Raw genomic sequence first — 19,724 nt, 5'->3', positions numbered from 1 at the left:
GCAGCCGTAGATAGTCTAGACAAAATGGGGGAGCAGAGAAAGAGATGGAAAGAGGGATATTGGAAAAAAAGTGTTCCTTTTCCTGTGTTTTTTCCTAAAAGTTGCATGGATGTGCGGCATGGGTACATGTGTTCACAGAGAGAGAGAGAGAGAGAGCGAGAGAGAGGGAGGGGGTGGGGGGGGATAGCAGGTGTGTGTTTTCCATTCATTGTAGTTTTTTATGACTTTATTTTGTTATGAGTGTGAGAGAGTGACAGAGAAATGGGAGACAGAGATGAGGAAGGATTGGGATATGAACTCTCTGGTCAGACTCCAACCCTCGTCGCCTTAGTCCCCTGATGGCTCAACCTGGGGACAATCTCTGGTACCGAACGAAAAAGTGGCATGCCAATAAATGAATAAAAAGGAAAAAAAAACAAGAAACTGACGGAACCAAAAGTGAAATGTGTAGGCATAGTAGCCAAATCAAAAAGTAAAAATTGCAACATTGAGTGCCTCAGCATTTGTCTACCTGGATCAAATTTGAGAGCCCCTACACTGATGAGCACCAAGGGGAAAGGGTGAAGAACCAGAAGCACTCCAATTACCTGCTTGTGTAGGGAAAAAAAAGGTTTTCAAATTTAAAAAAAAGTCCACTGAGTCATCGCTCTTGCATTTATTTACTCCACCGAGAGTGAGATGAGCAGTATTGGAGTACAGGCCTGTTTCAGAGAATTTGCAGTAAAAATAAGAGACTGTATACATTCAAGACAATATATTTTCTAAATTATCTGTGTGTGTGTGTGTGTGTGTGTGTGTGTGTGTGTGTGTGTGTGTGTGTGTGTGTGTGTGTGTGTGTGTGTGTGTGTGTGTGTGTTGCACAACTGTGACAGTGACTGAACCTGTTTGAAGGACCAAGTTGGCCCATCTGGGCACACCTCTACACCTGCATGTTGGGTGTTGATATAAAAGCCATCACTTCCGTCAAATGAATAATCCAGTCTGTCGCTCAGCATCCACTGGTAAGACACTTCAGTTGTCTCTCTGTTCCCCTTTTTCTTCCTTTACGCCTCAATCCATCCCTCTCCTTGTCTCTGTCTCTGTCTCTCTCTCTTTCTCTCTGTGCAATAAAATCATAAATACATGTTGTATTTGTAGCCTATATGGGGTACACATCTGGATGCTGTGGCAACTGTGGCTCTTGTTCCTGTTCAGAGACCTTCTGTTCCTTAAGAGAGGGTCAAATGGAGATTTAATTAACCCTTGTAATTTTTTTTTTTTAATGGTCCAAAGTCAGTGAATCTCAATGTGAAAGTTTAATACTGTAACTGATACTATTTTTCTCAAGCTAAAAACTGAAAACGGGTCAAAATGACCCAAACACCTTACAAGGGTTAAATAAATCCCCATTAAGAGCTCTTTAGAGAAAGAAAATGGTGACATGCATTTCATTGGCCAGGTCTTGTCGAGCCCCACGCTGTAAGTCCGACCTTGGGTCTTGAGAGATGGCGATGGTGGTGGTCCAGAATCCGGCCCCTGTGATGCAGCCCCCGGTCATGATGGTGCAACAGCCGGCCTCTCCAACGGTGGTGATGATGCAGCAACCGGCAACGACGCATGTGGTGATGCAACAGCAGCAGTCCCAGCAGCCAGAAGGTCAGTGCGCCACGTACCTGTGTCTTTGTGTGCAGTGTTGCCAGATTGGGCGGGTGCCCGCCCAATTGGGCTACTTGGGATGAGCGTCGGCGGGCAAAAACGGGAAAAATTGGCCATTTGGCGGTTTTTAAGCCGTTTTGGGCCCATAGAAGTCAATGTAATTTGTTGAATTTGGGCGGAATTTAGCGCATTTTGGCGGTTTTTGAGAACCTTTTGGGCGGTATTTGGTTAGACACATCTGGCAACACTGTTTGTGGTCTGCCTATTGGTGTGGACTTGTATTACACCATCACACACACTTGGTGTGATACTATGGTAGTTTGACTATTTACAATTTCAATGAGTATTACAGCGTGTACAATGTGTTTTATAGAACACAGCGGAGACCCCTTTCATACTGATTGCATTAGTTAAAGGCAAAAATGGTTTATGGTAAAAAGTGTCTTAAAAATAGTCTTAAAATGCCATGATTAAGTTTTGTACTGTATGTTTGGTGAGGATTGATCCAGGGTGAACCTGTTGCATTTCAAAGTTCCATTTGTAACATCTTTGTCGCAAAAAAAATGGTATGGGCACCTTGAGGCTTGAAGATAGATAATTTTGTTTTTTATATACGTGAATCGTTTTATTGGACATTTTCAGCTAATAAAAATGATTGCAAAGTACCAGTGAAGTACCAGTGGAATGTTTCTCCTTCAGGAATCCCCAACTCCAACTCCGACTACATTCCACAATGTGAATCATGTACGATTAAATAAAATAATAATACTAATTATGATAATAATAATGACAGTAATAACAATAATTACACTATTACTAACAACAACAATAATAATAATAGTCATCATTATCATTAAAACAAAACAAAACAAAACAAAACAAAAAGAAAGAGAGAAAGAAAAAGGGAATAGGGGGTGGGGTGGTCTGGTGTTGTGTTTGTGTATGTGTGTATGCGTATGTGTGTGTGTGTGTGTGTGTGTGTGTGTGTGTGTGTGTGTGTGTGTGTGTGTGTGTGGGGGGGGGTGTTGGGGTGCCGCTGCTGTTACCTTGAATCTCAATCATGAAATAGAGAGGATAGGTGCATTATTACTCTACATCAAGAGGTTCTTGTAGTAGTAGTAGTCATAGTCGTAGTAGTCCCAAAAAGGCCTGCAGGTTTTAACAAAAGCTTGTGTAGATCCCTTGATTGTGTATTTAACTTTAAGAGTGTACCATCACACCAGTGTGACAGGAATGTTCGGGCAGTGAAAGTTCTATAGAATTCTGGGCATCATTCAATACAATATGGAATTTTAGAATCTTGCATTGTTATAGAACACATGCTTTTTATAGAATGTTCAAAAACCCACCCTCTTAAAGGTTAATGCGCTCCAACTTCAAAAAGTACAATACCTCCTTGATCCCATGCACAAAGGAGGGTGGTGCCTGTTGCTTCCATTTCAAAAGAATCAGACGTCTCGCAAGAAGTGTAGAGAAAGCTATGATGACATAGGCTTTGTTTGGCAAAAGGTCTCTGCATTCCTCTGGTATGAGTCCAAAAACAGCACTAATAGGGTTGGGGTTAAACTGTGTACCAAACATCTCACTAAATGCTTTGAAAATATCTTGCCAAAAAGAAGAAAGTTTTGGACATAGCCAAAACATATGTATCAAATCTGCTGGTTGACCTCTACATCTGGGACAAAATGGTTCAACGTTAGGGTAAATTCTTGCCAGTCTGGCCTGGGTTAAATTAACCCTATGCACCACTTTAAGCTGTATCAGCCCATGTAATGCAGATGTAGATGATGTGTGTATTAGGTCCAAAACTGCCTCCCAGTCATCTTTTGTCATGGTCACTCCCAAATCATTGTCCCAGGCCCTTTTCAAATGTTCTGTTGAATGGGGATTGATGTTGTTAATATACCCATACATTCTTGCTATTAATCCTTTGGCGTTTGAATTCAGCCAAAATATGGAGTCATACTGAGTCTCAGGTGGTTTCCCAGGAAATTATATAAATGTCTTCTTCACAAAACTTCTGATTTGGAGGTAGCGAAAGAAATGTGTTTTGGGTAAATCATAAGTCTCAGCTAGCTGAGCAAAAGATATAAATATATTATCTTTGTACAGGTTATTGATTGTTTTGATCCCCTTATTGAACCACAAATTAAATGTAGGGTCTGTACAAGATGTAAACATGTGATTTGATGTAACAGGGGAAAGACAGAAAGCTGCCTGGAACCCAAAATGTCTTCTGAATTGTGCCCAAATTCATAGTGAGTTATTAACTATTACATTTGAGCTCAAATTACAGCCAAGAAGAGGTAGACTAGAGAAAACTAGTGAGAAAAGTGTGGGACACAATGCAAGTTCAAGTTGCACCCAATCTGCTCGGTCAGTCATGGGTGTGTCCTCTACCCAATGGATTAGCTTCTGAATATTACATGCCTAATAATAGAACATAAAATTAGGTAATGCCAGTCCCCCTGTAATCGCTACTCGTTGATCTCTGGAGCATGGTTTTGCTAATTCGCCTGGATTTATTTCCCCAAATAAAAGGTATAATGGATTTATCTAGTGTTTTTAAAAAAGATTTTTTAATTAGAATGGGGATATTTTGGAACAAGTACAGAAATTTTGGCAGTATTATCATTTTTATCAAACTAACTCGTCCAGTTAATGATAATGGTAATGGGGCCCAGCGCATCATATCTTGTTTACACTTTTTAAAAAGAGAGGTGAAATTCTTTGTGAAAGTGGTTGACAAGCTGAGTGTGACTTCAATACCTAGGTATCTGACATACTCTTGTACCATTCTAAAGGGGAACAGTGTAGGAGGTAGTGCAGCTGCTGCAGAGTTGAGAGGTAGAAGTTCACTCTTTTGAAAATTTACTTCATATCCAGATATTTCACCAAAACCATTCAGAGTATCCAAAATAGAGAGGAGTGATGATTCTGGATCAGATACATATAAAAGCAAATCATCCGTGTACAAAGACACTTTATACTCTTGTCCCTTCCGCTTCACACCTTTAACCTGTTAGACCTGAACCATGAAAGCTATGAGAGAAAATTCTATTTTTTTGGAATTTGCTTCAATATTGGTCCCTAACAGGGCTTTGAACCGGTTCAAGGAACGGAAACGAAAACCAGGAACTTTTTGTATTTTACAGGGAACAGAAACGAAAACGGAAACGTTATTATTTTTTATGTTCTGGAACGGAAACACTTATTTAAAAATAATGGTAACCAGTTAATACCGGTTAATACCATTCCTCAAACAAACAAAAAAAGTAATTATTTTCCTGTGCACGTTACCATGAAGGCTGAGGTTCACGTCCTGTGTGACATCAAACATTCTCTGACTGAATGGAGAGAGAGCTGTGGATTACAAAGTCTCCACTCCACATCTTAAATAAGAGAAACCACTGTCATACAAAAGGGCAGAGTTTCTATTGCATCATTGTAAGAAATTGCAGAGAAGCGCGTGTAAAGCGCACAGAAAATGTTCGACGTTATTGGGCATCCATGGCCGCTTCAAATATACACAAACTCAAAATGTCCGGTGACCCAAGTCAGCGTGGAACGCGCATTTTCATCATTGAGGTTTATTCTCCGCTTAGGTCGTCCCTGAATGACAAAATTCTGGAGGACATTCTTTTCATCCGCTTGAGTTAACAGTTTGGAAGTAGGCTGACTCATTTGCACTTCCGTCTTTCTTAGTGGGGTCGTATTAGGCTCAGTCATTTCAAATTGGTGTTAAAGTTTGGTTTTCACTTCCAAGTTGAAGTTTAGGGTCTATAGAACAATTTGAGTTCGAGTGTCAAACACACAGATGACAAAATGGCCTGCGGGGGGCGCTCTAAAATATATAAACTGCTATAACTTTTGATTAGTTAAACCAAATTTAACATATGGGGTATGTATGGATTCAGCATGAAGAGGAGAAACCGGTGAACTAAGTATTTGGTTGCCAGGTTAAAGACACACTATGTAATAAGCACACTTTTAGCCCATGGACAGCTAAATCCGGGCTTTTTTAAGATAAAGGGTGGAAATGCCCTCAAAGTTTCAATGAAACACAATTTATTGTTACAAGTTATTGTAAATAAAGCCTGCTTTATCACTTAACTTCATAAGTTCAGAATATCCCTGAGGCACACAGATACTTAGGATACCTATACACAAATATGGCTGCATAAAGCCTATGTGATATTTAGCACCCAACTTGCAACTTTGAGTTTATGAATTTGGGATCATGAGTACCAGCTTTTTTCAATCACGCCATACTTTTTAACTTGAAAACTTTATATCTGGAAGAAGGTAAATCAATCAATAATAATAATAATAATAATAATAATACTAATAATAATAATAATAATAATAATAATAATAATAATAATAATAATAATGATAAATACTATGGGGAACATCATTTTTTCCTGCATTCAAAAAACAAACAGAAGACCATAGGGCTAACATTTATTCCAATACTCCACTCTACAATAACTATGACAGAGAACAGATACAAAAACAGTCAGTGGTCAGTCTTAGAAATTGCATGTGCACTTGCACAGAGGTGTGCACTTTAACTCTGCCTTCATGCACTTGCACCGATATCTGGCAGGTCTATTTGTAGGCCTACAAGTACTTCACCTCTAGTTGGAATACATCTTTGGCAACTGCATCTTTGGTAGTGTAGTCCAAATCTGGGAACTGTTCATTTGTTACCAGATTGGCAGGCATTTCTGGCAAATGCAGATAATAAGAACGGTTTTCATTCCTGTCAACTGCGCTGGTAACAAATGGACAGTTCCCAGATGACAGAGATGTCTTCATAACAGCAGATGATTGTGTCTACCATGTATGAAATAGTCCTATAGTATTATTTAGTATGCTTGCCAAAGGCCTCTGCTTGCCCCCAGCAAGCATACTAATTGTTCTCCAACAGTTTATTTAGTATGCTTGCGGGAAAGCATACTAATTGTTCATCAACAGTTAATTATCATTCTACATTTTTCCATTCACCTCGGCCTATGGGAATCGCCATTCATTAGTATGGCGGCTTTGAATCGTTGCAGCGTTAGAGATAGAGACACGGTTCGAGTGCCAAAATGAACGGCTCGAAAAGGGCTCAGGGTGGTGTATTTTTCGCTGGCCTACCCTCTTTCATTCGTTCACCACACTTGTTTTACCTCAGTTTTCTCTCTGTTTTCCCCCTCATTGAAATGAATGGTAGAATGGTCAAGATGATGATGTCACAAACTGTGGCAGTAAGAGCAGAGATTCTGAGAGCTGAGTGAGAGGTGACCTGTGAGTCCCGTGAACAGAGAGAGCAGTTTTAAAATCCCTATGACGTGGGAAAAAAATGTGTGAACAGCTCAGCGCATAGGCCTGAATATGTCAACTTTTTGACTGAACCATTTGGCCCAGAAAAGTGATCTCAGCTTTGACATGAAGAGCAGGCTTGTGGCATTTTTGTGTCAATATCCTCTGACAACTTGCAAACAGCGTAAAAATAAGGCTGCACATATTACTCAGCTACTGACTGCCAAACTGTCACCTTAAGAATCTTCATTCATACACAAACATACATGCCAGAGAGGAAAGAAGAAGAGAGGGGAAAGTTCTATTGGCCTGTATTGTTACCTCACCGACGCCGTCCGCCATTTTGATTTTGGTAGTCAAGGACGCGTCGCCAACGGTTCATTCATTCAGCATCAGTCAAAAACATGGCTAACACCGATCACAATTACGCAAAGGACCCAAATGCCCCAAATACACCAAAATATATAGGCACACAATGTGCTGCTGTAGGGTGTTACAAGTCCACAGGAAGGAACAAGGAGGTGGCATTTCATTCATTTCCCAAAGAAAAAAAAAGGTATAGTTTCGTTTTGATAGCCTAAGCCTGATGTGCAGATGTCAGATGGGCACAATGATATTTGAGCAACATGATGAGAACATTGTGTGTCAAAAGACATAACTTTGTGTGCTTAACTTCTAATGCGAGCACAACATTTAATTTTCTAGGCCTACCGAGTACCTTTTTTCACTTCTGATTTAGAAATGCATACTGTCGATGATCTGCAAGGAAGGCTGTTTTCAATGTCCAGCACCTCCCACCACAGTTTTAGCATAGCATACGTCACCTAGAAACTATTATTTTGCTCGTATATAATACGCCAACGACGTGCCACATCAAGTGCTATATTAACTAATTGTCTTACCTTAAAAGGATGTGTTGGGTAGGCAGATGATGCCACCGTTATGTCGCCGTTTAAAACAAAGTTGGATAGCCTGCTAGCGCAACAACCCACTGCATGATGAATCGAGGCGCTGAAATGATCTGACAACTGTGCAGTGGGCTTTGTTTATTCGTGTTATGATGATGCCCACATATGCATCTAACATTTTCCTTTCAAAATTTAACTCAATTAACTTTAAAATCGCCAGACTAAACATATCCACGGCAAAGTATCCAGTCCTTGTCCTATTGAAGTGGAGAAACTCACATAGACTTTCCTCTGACGGAAACTCAATTTCAACAAAAAAGCCAGACCCCTATAATTTGTGTTGTATCTCCCCCTAGTGGCAAAATAGAAAACATGAACCAGCGCAAATGTTAACCAAGGATATCTGTGATATTAAAACACACTACTGTTATTTTCTGCAGGTGTGCAGAATGGATTAATAACATCAGGCGGGAGGACCTATGTGGTTTACAGACCGATGAAATGAAGCATAGGAAAGTATGCAGTGACCATTTCGCCATTTCACAATTTGTGAACCCATTGGACAGGTAGAGACATTGCCATTTCATATTCTGAAAATGACACTTGATACTCTATAAGTTTTCAACATACTGTAAACCCAGATGTTTAGCCTGATTACTTGTGGTAATGTTGCAAATTCAAAACACACATATTCACAAAAAATAATTTAAAATGTTGGGTTGCTTTACAAAAAAAATACAACTAATTACATATTTAGAGAGCCACACATTGAGTGCTCCTCCTCTACCATTGCTGGCTTGAATCAAGCATAAGGCTTTTGCTCCTCACAAGCAGAGAGCGTCGTCAGGATCCGCAACAGGTTACACACACTGTATGACATGGAGAATCATGGCTTGTATTTATGTTCCTTCCAGGATGCTGCAGTCATTCACCGTCTAGCCATGCCCCCTGTTCACCAAAGGCCATTCCAGTCCACTAACAAGAGGCCATCCCCCTCAACCTTTAAGAACTTTGCCATGCACTCAACAATTTGTATATTGCTGCACTCTGTATTGTGCATGTATTTGTTCTTTCCAGGATGCTGCAGTCATTCACTGTCTAGCCATGCCCCCTGTTCACCAAATATTGTAAATCCTCCTGGATTTCACTTGTGCTTTAGCATCTTTATTACCTCCTTCGATTTACCCCCCCCCCCCCCCCCCCAATTCAGTAAAGACAAAATAAATTTGAGTCTTTCCCAGTCTTCATCGCAGTCTGTTCATCTGAGTGGCAAAGCCTTTGTTCATTGTACAAAAAAGTCAATATATGTTCATTTGTGCAACACTAAAGTTTTGATTACACCTTCAACATTTTTTACTCAGACAATTCATAACTGGGCTTACAGTGTGTTTGTAGAAATATAAACATTACAATACTTTGCATTCTGCAGGAAATCTGGCCTACTGCCAATGGCCGTACCCTGGCTAGTAGACTGTCCCAACCCCCCTAAATCTCAAGACACAGTTCGTCCACCACCCCGAAAACGGGTCGCACTTGAAATTGAGACAACAGACTCAGAGATCCTGGATAGTAAGTGATTTAATGGCAAATGGTGGTAACAGATACATTCTGAGTGTTGAACACTGCATAGGTAGTAGTCTGTGCATAAGTCTGTTGTTACAGTTGTCACATTTCTTTTTAGGCACTGATGTACTGGCCAGTGTCAGCAATGACAACACAGTGGAAAAACTGAAAAGAAAAATTGGCTGCTACAAATCAAAGCAAGGCTAAAGAAAAAGACACCATCTATCAGCAAACAAACATTAAAGAGGGAAATTTCCAAAGTATTGCCAAAACAAGCCGCACAATTTGTCAACGAGCAAATTGATAATGCCAAAAAAAAAAACCAAGGGCCATTCGGTGGAGCAACTTCATGAAAAGTTGGGCGTTACAGGTTAAGGGTACAGGGCCAAAAGCCTACCGAACCATGAGGAGAATTTTCAAGCTCCCTACAGCCAGGACCCTTTCAAATATCTTGCAGAGAGTAGACATCGGGCCGGGATGGCATGAACCTGTGCTGTATGCACTTAAACATCAAGTGCAGCATATGGAAGAGCGAGATAGGCACGTTGCCATCACATTTGATGAAATTACATTGAAATGTAGCCTAAATTATAACATCTCGAAAGATGAAGTAGAAGGGTATGACGAAGGGGGAAGACCAGCCAACCATGCAGGGGTTTTCATGATCCGTAGTCTAACTGGGAAATGGAAACAACCCATAGGGTACTTCTTGTCATCTGGGACCATGAAGCATGGGGTCTTAAAAACCAAAATCATGGAGGCGGTGGAAAAGGTGCTTGACACTGGCTTCACTCCCATGGTGCTGGTAATGGACCAAGGCAGCAACAACCTGGCAGCCTGTAGAAACCTGGGTATAACAGAAGAAAAACCGTACTTCTTTGTCAAAAGCCAGAAGATTCATTTTTTATTCGACCCCCCCCCATTTAATGAAAAACATCAGAAACAATTTGCGAAAATATGGATTTTACATAGGGGACAAATTGGCAGAATGGGGAGACATCACTGAAATGTTTAAAATTGATTCACAAAGACAACACCGAATGGCACCCAAGTTAACCCAACGGCATCTGTCCCTCACTGCCTTTTCAACAATGAGTGTGCCTCTCGCCACTCAGGTAAGCCACAAGTGAAAACTGTCATGCAGGCGTATAACATTCAATTTACAATCTTTATCTATGGTCCTGAAAATGGGATTTTTTTTTATTTTTTTATTACAGGTTCTTAGTCATTCTGTTGCGGCTGCACTGCTCACCATGGCAGACATGGGGAAGCTAAGAGAGGGGGCAAAAACGACGGCAGATTTTGTAGCCCACTTTAACCAGATGTTTGACTGCTTTAACAGTAGCACATTGTCCAGCAGCACACCACAAAAGGATGCCTTCAGAGAGACACATATTGATTTTATCAATGAGAGTATTAACTGGCTGGCATCTGTCAGATGTGCCAGTGGCAACAGCTTGAATTGCCTAAATGGTTGGAGGCATAACCTAAGAGCAATCAAGGAAATCTGGGCTGAATTGAAAGGTAGCAGCAATAAGGCATAATTATTCAAATTGAGCTTTGCTAATGCTAATGAGCTTTGTCCACCACTGCATGTTTTCTGCTGTTGGCCAATGTACTGTTTGTCATTTGCATTCACAGAGAAAGGATTTCAGTTTCTATTTACGAGGCACCTCAACCAGGACTGCCTGGAACACTTCTTTGGGGTGATCAGAGCGAAGGGCGGGCACAGGGACAATCCAGACCCTCAGCAATTCCGATTAGACTACAGGCAGGCCGTGCTAGACTATCTAATGACATTTGGGAGAAATACAAATTGCGAACCGGAGGAAATACACCTATTGCTGCAATTGTCCCATTTGTTTGAGGTAGACGAAACACCCTTTCAAAAACAAAAGTGTCACACATGATTAGTATACTGTAAGTCTGTAATCTTTTGCAATGATTTTGTAGAGCTGCACTGAGTCATCGCAGATGGCAACTCCCCATCCATGCACCGCACTGACCATGCCTCACGAGGTACACGAAACACCCTTTCAAAAACAAAAGTGTCACACATGATTAGTATACTGTAAGTCTGTAATCATTTGCAATGATTTTGTAGAGCTGCACTGAGTCATCGCAGATGGCAACTCCCCATCCATGCACCGCACTGACCATGCCTCACGAGGTACACGAAACACCCTTTCAAAAACAAAAGTGTCACACATGATTAGTATACTGTAAGTCTGTAATCATTTGCAATGATTTTGTAGAGCTGCACTGAGTCATCGCAGATGGCAACTCCCCATCCATGCACCGCACTGACCATGCCTCACGTACAGTCTACTGATGAGGAACCCACATTCCCTGGACTGGACAACACAGAGTTCATGAAGGGGCTGGACGTCATTGAGGGCAATGTGTCAGTGTACCTTGCTGGCTATGTGGCCTTCAGAGCCTCTGCCAAATTTGATTGCAAGAGTTGTGTTACGCTGTGGGAGGCAAACGAGGAGGACAGAGATACACTCAAGGAGAAATACACCTTTTTCAGATATAAGCAGTTCAGGGATGGGTTATTCCCACCAAGTGTTGTATTACAGCGTACAACAGAGCAAATTGAACACATTTTTAGATGCCAATACCCCCACATTTCTAAAGGGAAACATGTCCTGGCACTCTTAAAATCTGCAGTATATCAGAGTGTGAATTTGGATGCTGTTATATGTTCCGCCAGCTGTCTGTCCTGCAAAGAGTTCCTTGTTAATACATACTTATTGATGAGGATAAAATTTCAACTGAAGGTGGGCAATCAGAACGCCAAAGCCATGAAAACAAAGAAATCAAGAAAATTAATGAAATTGACATCGGAATTTTGACCCCCCCCCCCCCCCCCCCCCACCCACACACACACACACACCTTTTTTACATGATTGGTATTGATTCCAGCCCCTGATCACAGTCAGGAACAATAATGTGGCCCCCAGATTTAAAAAAAAGTTTGGGGACCCCTGGCCTACAGTAGCTTCAGGTTGCAATGAACGACGGGCTGTGCATACTGCTGAAGACACCCAGGTGGAGCAGTGCATGTTATCTTGCTCCGACAACTAATTTTTTAATTATTTTTTTTTTTACAAGGAATGTGTAATCTATATAAACAATGCTAATTAAATAAACATAGCCATCATCAAGTTTATCTCTTCAGCATGCTTTTGACTCTTGATCATTTCACCTCAGTAGAGCTGATTTCAAATGAATGTATGAGTCCCCCTCTCAGCTGGAGATGATGTGCTGCGGGTTGTTCAGCCAGGGTGCCAGGGTAGTGCGTGAGGTGCATGTTCTGCTGTCCCAGGAATCTTGTACAGGTGGCTCTTCACACTAAATCTGCCATATGTGGTGAGGAGTGACACAAAAAAGAAAAAATATGCATTATTGTGTTAAGCTTACATGCAATGTTGACTGAGTTGCTAAAAAACTGCCAAACTTAAGGTATTCTCTGAGTTGCAGAAAAAGTAATGCATTGCTGTAATTAATGCGTTGCTGGTTATGGTTTATCATTTCCTGCCACTGACTTGAATTAAGTATTAGTAATGTATCATTGTTTCCTGCTCGTGCGTGAAAATGCCTTAATCAATGTATAGTAGACATTCAAAACATTTGACTCCCAAGTCAGGTAAAAAACACGTTTCGCCTCACATGCGTTGGCTCCCAAAAAGTTAACTGACATCGGTCATGAAAACACCTAGAAGTACTCTAGGGGCCTACAACAGTCAAATGATATCATGCACATTTCCTGTTCACGTCAGGGTGAACATTAGGAGTGAAAATGGAAGTTTGGAATAAAAACCGGAACAACACAGCAGCAGAACTAACGTTGGTTTAGTGTACTTAGGCACGTATCCTTTTTCTGAAGAACTAGCACTTCTAGAAATTACACATGCCCATCGGACAAAATGTTCGCTGGCTGATGAAAATTTATGAAACTGGCCGGGAGACTAAGGCTAAAATTCCAAACAACGACTGGGAGGAGATGTGTTAACTTCCATTTTATACTTACGAATAAAATAGTTATACTCAACATAGGCCTAATAATTTAACATCATAGACACTTAGCTGTCCATGGAGATATGCTAACGTTAACGGCCGACACACATCACCCACTGTCCAGAAAGATCCATGAATACAACCATAATATTAAATCCATTTGATGACGAATATAAAGATAATGACGAACTTACTGCTAAGTGGATAGTTACTTGTCATATTTATGCAATACAAAAACATTAAGCCACTTGCCTTTTCAGGAAGAGTCAGCGTTGCGTCTAGAAGTTCCCAAAAAGGAACTTTTTTGTAGAGTTGCCGTTTCCAGTCATCACGGGTTTTTTTTTTAATAAAACGTAGAAATCAACTATTAATCCCGTATCAAATGAATACAATGCGAAATAAGTGAATTTGATGAAAATGTGGTCGACAGAGAAAACAACACACGGTTTCATTCCTCACTCATGGAACGTCCATATCTAACAAAATCAAAATGGCGGCGCGGTGACGCCATAGAGGCAGCTGTTTCCGCTCTCTTCTTCTTTCCTCTCTGTACATGCAGCCTTGTAGAACTTTAGACCTCTGCTGTCACCTGGGCAACCATGGCCTAATATGCTGCTGTGGCAACTCTATACAGTAAGTGGCAGTGGCCTACTGGGTAGGGTGTTGGTCTGTCAGAGGGTTGCAGGTTCGAATCCCACCCTTACCTCTCCCTACCCACCCATTGCTGAAAGGCACCTGAAGCATCTCCATACACACACACACACACACACACACACACACACACACACACACACACACACACACACACACACACACACACACACACACACACACACACACACAGACCTCTATCTCTTTCCCTCGTGTTTGTGTGTGTGTATACAACAGGTCTGTGTGTGTGTGTGCATAAGCCGCAAGCATACTAATAGCATTGTCTCTCCAGAAATGCAGTCTTCTTCTTCTTCTTCTTCTTCTTCTTCTTCTTCTTCTTATTATTATTATTGATTTATTTTCTTCCAGATATAACGTTTTTTTGTAATTTTATGTGTGAATAGAATATGGCTTGATTGAAAAAAGTTACTCTTGATCCTAAATTCATAAACTCAAAGTTGCAAGTTGGGTCCTAAATATCACATAGGCTTTATGCAGCCATATTTGCGTATAGGTATCCTAGGTATCGTTGTGCTTCAGGGATATTCTGAACAAATCAAGTTCAATGATATCCCAGGCTTTATTTACAATAACTTGTAACATTACATGATGTTTCATTGCAACTTGGAGGGCATTTCCACCCTTTATCTAAAAAAAACCCCTGAATTTTGCTGTCCATGGGCTAAAAGTGTGTTTATTACATAGTGTGTCTTTAATCTGGTAACCAAATACTTAGCTCACCAGCTCCTCCTCTTAATGCTGAATCCATGCATACCTCATATGTTAAATTTGGTTAAACTAATAAAATGTTATAGCAGTTTATATATTTTAGAGCGCCCCCCGCAGGCCATTTTGTTATCTGTGTGTTTGACACTCGAACCCAAATTGTTCTATAGACCCTAAACTTCAACTTGGAAGTGAAAACCAAACTTTAACACCAATTTGAAATGACTGAGAAAAATTGCACATGCCTCCGACCCCACTATCTTGGTTAATTAACGTCAGTTAGGCCTATGGGGAGTAATCAGCTGACAGGAACGAAATTAACCGTTCCGGGAACAATATTTTTTTGTTCTAACCGGTTCGGGAACGTCAATTTATTGGTGGAACTCATAACCAGAAACGTTATGATTCTGTTTCTGTTCGGAACGGAACGCTTGGAAAAAAAATAACGGTTCAAAGCCCTGGTCCCTAATAAGAAATGTTTTTTAAAAATTCAAAATTTTGTTAAGGTCACTGAGATATTTAATGCATCATATATGATGCATCAGGCTTTAAAGAAATGAAAATTCCAATTTCATGACCATTGAAAAATGACTTTTAATGCATTTACAACTTTTTTTTAATTTAAAAAAGTTGTCAGACAATTTAATTTGAGGATTATCTTTAAATATTTAGTGAGATCCTGCCAATTTTTTTTTTTTAGCCTATCCTTGTTTTACATTTCCCACAGCCTGGTTGGGTAATTTTTTAAAATCTATGTAAAACATAGCTGATCGAATGCTTAACAACCTATTTATGAGTGTAATATAGATCATTATTCATTTTTGATGTTGAATATATGGGTCCATTACTACAATTGGACAATTTCTCCATTCACTTCAATGCATTTTTTACGAGATCATAATTTGCATTACATCTTCAAAATTGCAAGTAAAACCTGTTTCTTAAGGCAATATCTTTGTCTTGAAGTAAAACAACTTGTGTGTTTTGTTAAATGATCGTCGTGGTATGCTTTGTAAGTTTCCCCTATGGCGAATATGGCGAAATTGATGGCTGACTTCCTGCCACCGCCGGATGGTGCTTATTTGTTTCATCAGTTTGAGCACGCTGTCTCTGCAACACGGTGTAAAAATGTTAACTCTTCCTTGATTAATTGCACAAAGCAAGGGTTCAAATTAAAGGATGTAGAGTTATATTTCTGAAATTTGTACACAAACCTTTTGCAATTTGACGATATCTCAGCGTCGGTCAGGGAAACCGCTTCTACCCCATTTTTCTAGTTTTCGCCGAGCTGTGGTCAACTTGTTGTCGACCGCTGCTCTCTTGTGGCGGTTTCCGTGTACTGCAGGACGTTTGGAAATGACACGCAGGATGTTTTGGAGATTGAATTTTTTTTGTGTCAGCGGGGAGAGGGCTTTGAATTTGATGCATCAAATATGATGCGTCCGGTGCGATAGGGTTAAAGTCCTTATGAAGTCGTAGAGCTATTGCTAAGGGCTCAAGAGCCAATGCAAATAAAAGCGGGCAAAGGGGGCAGCCTTGTCTAGTCCCTCTTCCTAAGTTAAAGTAACAAGACTGTATGTTATTGGAAACAATAGATGCTAATGGTGAAGAGTAAAGCAACTTAATCCAGGATATAAATCCGTCCCCAACACCAAACTTCTGAAGTGTGAAGAATAGGTATGCAAATTCCACACGGTCAAAGGCCTTCTCCGCATCCAGAGAAATAACTACCTCAGGGCACTTTGATCCGACTGAGTGAATGATATTAAATAGTTTTCTTAAATTGGAGTATGAATGTCTTCCTAAGACAAAGCCTGTTTGGTCAGGTGAAACCACATCAGGGACGACACTTTCCAATCTCTTTGCCAAAACCTTAGAAAGCACTTTGAAATATACATTAAGCAAAGAGATAGGTCTATAGGATGTGCACAGCAATGGATCTTTGTCTTTTTTTGCTAACAGTGTAATGGACGCCTGCCTCAGTGTCGTAGATAAACTCCCTGTGGAAAGTGCCTCACTATACATTGCTTGTAAAATTGGTGCCAACTGGTGGGGAAACGTTTTGTAAAATTCAACTGTGAATCCGTCAGGACCAGGGGACTTGTTTTGCATTGATTTGATGGCTGTAATTATCTCAGAGATGGAGATATCTGCATTCAGTTTTTCATTTTGTTCCTCTGACACAGTTGGGACGGTAATGTTTTCAAAGAAGGTGTTCAAAAGTGTATCGTTGCTACATTCTGACGTATAAAGGTCAACATAGAAGTCCTGAAATGCTTTATTTATATCGTTATGATCTGTCAGGATCTCTCCTGTGTGTGATTGGATCTTTGTGATGTAATGTGTTGCAGCTGCCTGTCTGGCTTGACGTGCTAATAATCTACTCGCCTTATCCCCATGTTCATAAACATTGTGCCTAGATTTCAGAATAAGACGTGCAGCCTCTTCAGTGGAAAGAATATTATATTCACATTGGAGCCTCAACCGTTCCTTATAAAGATCTGAGTTTGGGGAGTGAGCATATATTGAATCAATGTCAAGGATGCGCTCTGAAATATCTGTCATCTTGAAACTTTTTTCTTTTTTGACTCTAGCCGCATATGCTATGATTTGCCCTCGTATGTAGGCTTTCAGCGTTTCCCACAATGTGTCTTGAGAGATCTCAGGGGAGGTATTTGTTTCTAGAAAAAACTGAATTTGATTTGATATTAGTTCTACAAATATGTAGTCTGATAATAGTAGGGGATTCAGTCTCCAATTCCTGTTAATGGGTGGCCGGTTAGGGATGTTCAAGTCTAGCACAACAGCGCCATGGTCAGAGATAACAATAATATTATATGAAATTGCCTTGACCTTAGGCAGCAACCTGTTATCTAGTAGGAAATAATCAATACGTGAATAGGTGTGGTGTACATTAGAAAAAAAAGAATATGCTCTGGTCTGAGGAAACTTAAACCTCCATACATCACACAGGCCACACTGATTCATGAAATGTTTTACTACTCCAGGAGATCTAGAAGGATTTTGGGTCGTTTTGGATGATCTATCCAAGTTGTCCTCCAATACATGATTCAGACCCCCACCTACTAAAAGAAAATGAGTGTCCATATTAGGTATTAAAGAAAACATTTTCCAATTGTGGATCATCAAAGTTGGGTGCATATATGTTAACCAGGACCACAGGATTGGAAAAAGTTGTCCAACTACAATGACATATCGGCCGTTTGGGTCTTTAATTACTTGTTTAGACTCAAAGGAGATGCCTTTATTTATTAAAATGACTGTACCTCTAGCTTTGGCATTAAATGTGCTGTGGAATACATGACCAACCCAGTGTTGTTTCAACCAAGCAATATTGTTATTACAAAGATGTGTTTCTTGTAAAAATGCGATGTCGACCTTCAACTGTTGGAGATGAGACATGACTCTCCGTCTCTTAGTCGCGTTGTTAACACCTTTCACATTCCAGGATATGAATTTAACAGGGTTATTCATCATAACCTTAGAAGCTGTATTAGTAGTCATTGTGACTTAAAGTGAGAATGTGATAGAGGTAGAGGCAGCAGCGGGGGAAAGAGGGGAGGAAGATGTGTAGTGGGGTGCATGAAGGTAGGAAAGGGGAGGGGGAAAAACAAAACTACCTGTAAGTCCTAAAACATACCCACATTTTTAATAAAAGAGCTCAAATCTCAAGAGCCTTAATGCAGCTTATATGTTGTTCCAGGACACAATGGGTTAATGAATAATGATGTGTGGACTCTCATTTTTTCTATATCTTAAAGGAACAGTCCACCGTGTTTCAATGAGTCACAAAATGACCTACCTAGATAAAGAAATGGCACGGTAATGACAGGCGTAGTAACACTTTCGGAGTACTTCGACATCGATGCATTGATACCTTCACTCCTAGTCCTCTCGCACGAAGGGAGAGGGGGAGTGGGGAAGGGGGGGGCTAGGAGTGAAGGTAGCCTGTCAATGCGTCGAAGTACTCTGAATGTGTTACTAAGCCTCTCATCACAGTGCCATTTCTTTCGTTTCATTTTGTGTAACAACATTTGGATCGGTTTACTGTACTAGTCTTGCAGGGATGATTAAATAGGGAACACATGGAACAATTTGGTCACTTTTAACTTAAGGCACCGAGTGCTATCCGTCGGCAAAGCTGAGCCAAGCTAATGCTAATGAGTTTAGGCCGTGCGCGTTGCTGACTGGGGGAGCGTCCGAAGACGAGGCAGGTCGGGAGGAGCTCATCTCAGGTCAGAGAAGAACACACTTTATTATTGAAACACAATGGACTGTTCCTTTAAGACCTTAGTAATCCCACCAACGAAGTATGGGATCTTTCAATCATGGTGTAAGAGGTGTTTTCTTCAAGCTTCTGTCGATGCCCTTACCATTTTTTTGTTTTTACATAGCAGCAGAAAAACAGACAAACGTTTTCACCTTTTCACTTTCTAAGATTATTCAACTGCAGACACACCACACGGAAGAGATGAGCTGAATTAACAACTACTTCTGGACCAAATTCTTAGAAAAAGGGTCAAGTTTGAAATGTAATAGGCTAGCTCAGGATTGATCCAACCTTGCGTAACATGCAATTTTTCATTATACACCGAAATTTGATTTCAAGCCATGTCAAATGGAAAGTATTTGAATCAAAACCGTCAAATGATTATATTGTTATTATTATATTGCAGTGGTTTGCAAAGCCAAACTGGGTGGAAAGCCAACCATCACCGCTTGTAACAGCTGCAAACAGCGCATGCAGACCAGAGTTCTCTATAAGGTTGGCTGGTTTTCTTGGGCCATGGCAATCCTCCTCTGCTTTATTGGGTGAGCACATATATTGTGTGTGTGTGTGTGTGTGTGTGTGTGTGTGTGTGTGTGTGTGTGTGTGTGTGTGTGTGT

General features: G+C 40.5%; 1 protein-coding gene and 2 long non-coding RNA genes across 7 annotated transcripts in view; 2 read left to right on the top strand and 1 right to left on the bottom strand.

Annotated features, from left to right (window-relative positions):
- Positions 1 to 903: 903 nt before the first annotated feature.
- LOC134457555 (lipopolysaccharide-induced tumor necrosis factor-alpha factor homolog) overlaps positions 904 to 19,724 on the top strand; it is a 19,984-nt gene continuing 1,163 nt past the window's right edge. The window contains exons 1-3 of the mRNA XM_063209566.1: positions 904 to 1,001; positions 1,439 to 1,635; positions 19,514 to 19,649. Of these exons, the coding sequence (XP_063065636.1) occupies positions 1,485 to 1,635; positions 19,514 to 19,649 (287 nt within the window). The 5' untranslated portion in view covers positions 904 to 1,001; positions 1,439 to 1,484. The remainder of the gene's footprint in view (positions 1,002 to 1,438; positions 1,636 to 19,513; positions 19,650 to 19,724) is intronic.
- LOC134456578 (uncharacterized) lies at positions 7,237 to 12,591 on the top strand. Of its 5 annotated transcripts, none has more exons than XR_010036338.1 (4): positions 7,237 to 7,501; positions 8,294 to 8,419; positions 9,283 to 10,531; positions 10,634 to 12,591. It is a non-coding gene; the product is annotated as an uncharacterized LOC134456578 (long non-coding RNA). The 5 variants fall into 5 exon arrangements; XR_010036341.1 differs by lacking the exon at positions 7,237 to 7,501 and having other exon boundaries at positions 7,906 to 8,419; positions 10,634 to 10,940; positions 11,058 to 12,591; XR_010036340.1 differs by lacking the exon at positions 7,237 to 7,501 and having other exon boundaries at positions 7,906 to 8,419; positions 10,634 to 11,284; positions 11,370 to 12,591.
- On the bottom strand, positions 9,414 to 13,685 carry LOC134456579 (uncharacterized). The gene is made up of 2 exons (XR_010036342.1): positions 12,628 to 13,685; positions 9,414 to 10,263 (listed from the first exon to the last, which is right to left on the bottom strand). It is a non-coding gene; the product is annotated as an uncharacterized LOC134456579 (long non-coding RNA).

The sequence above is a fragment of the Engraulis encrasicolus genome, chromosome 10 (genome assembly GCF_034702125.1).
Source record: "Engraulis encrasicolus isolate BLACKSEA-1 chromosome 10, IST_EnEncr_1.0, whole genome shotgun sequence".
NCBI lineage: Eukaryota > Metazoa > Chordata > Actinopteri > Clupeiformes > Engraulidae > Engraulis > Engraulis encrasicolus.
This window is presented reverse-complemented; position numbering and strand designations above follow the sequence as displayed.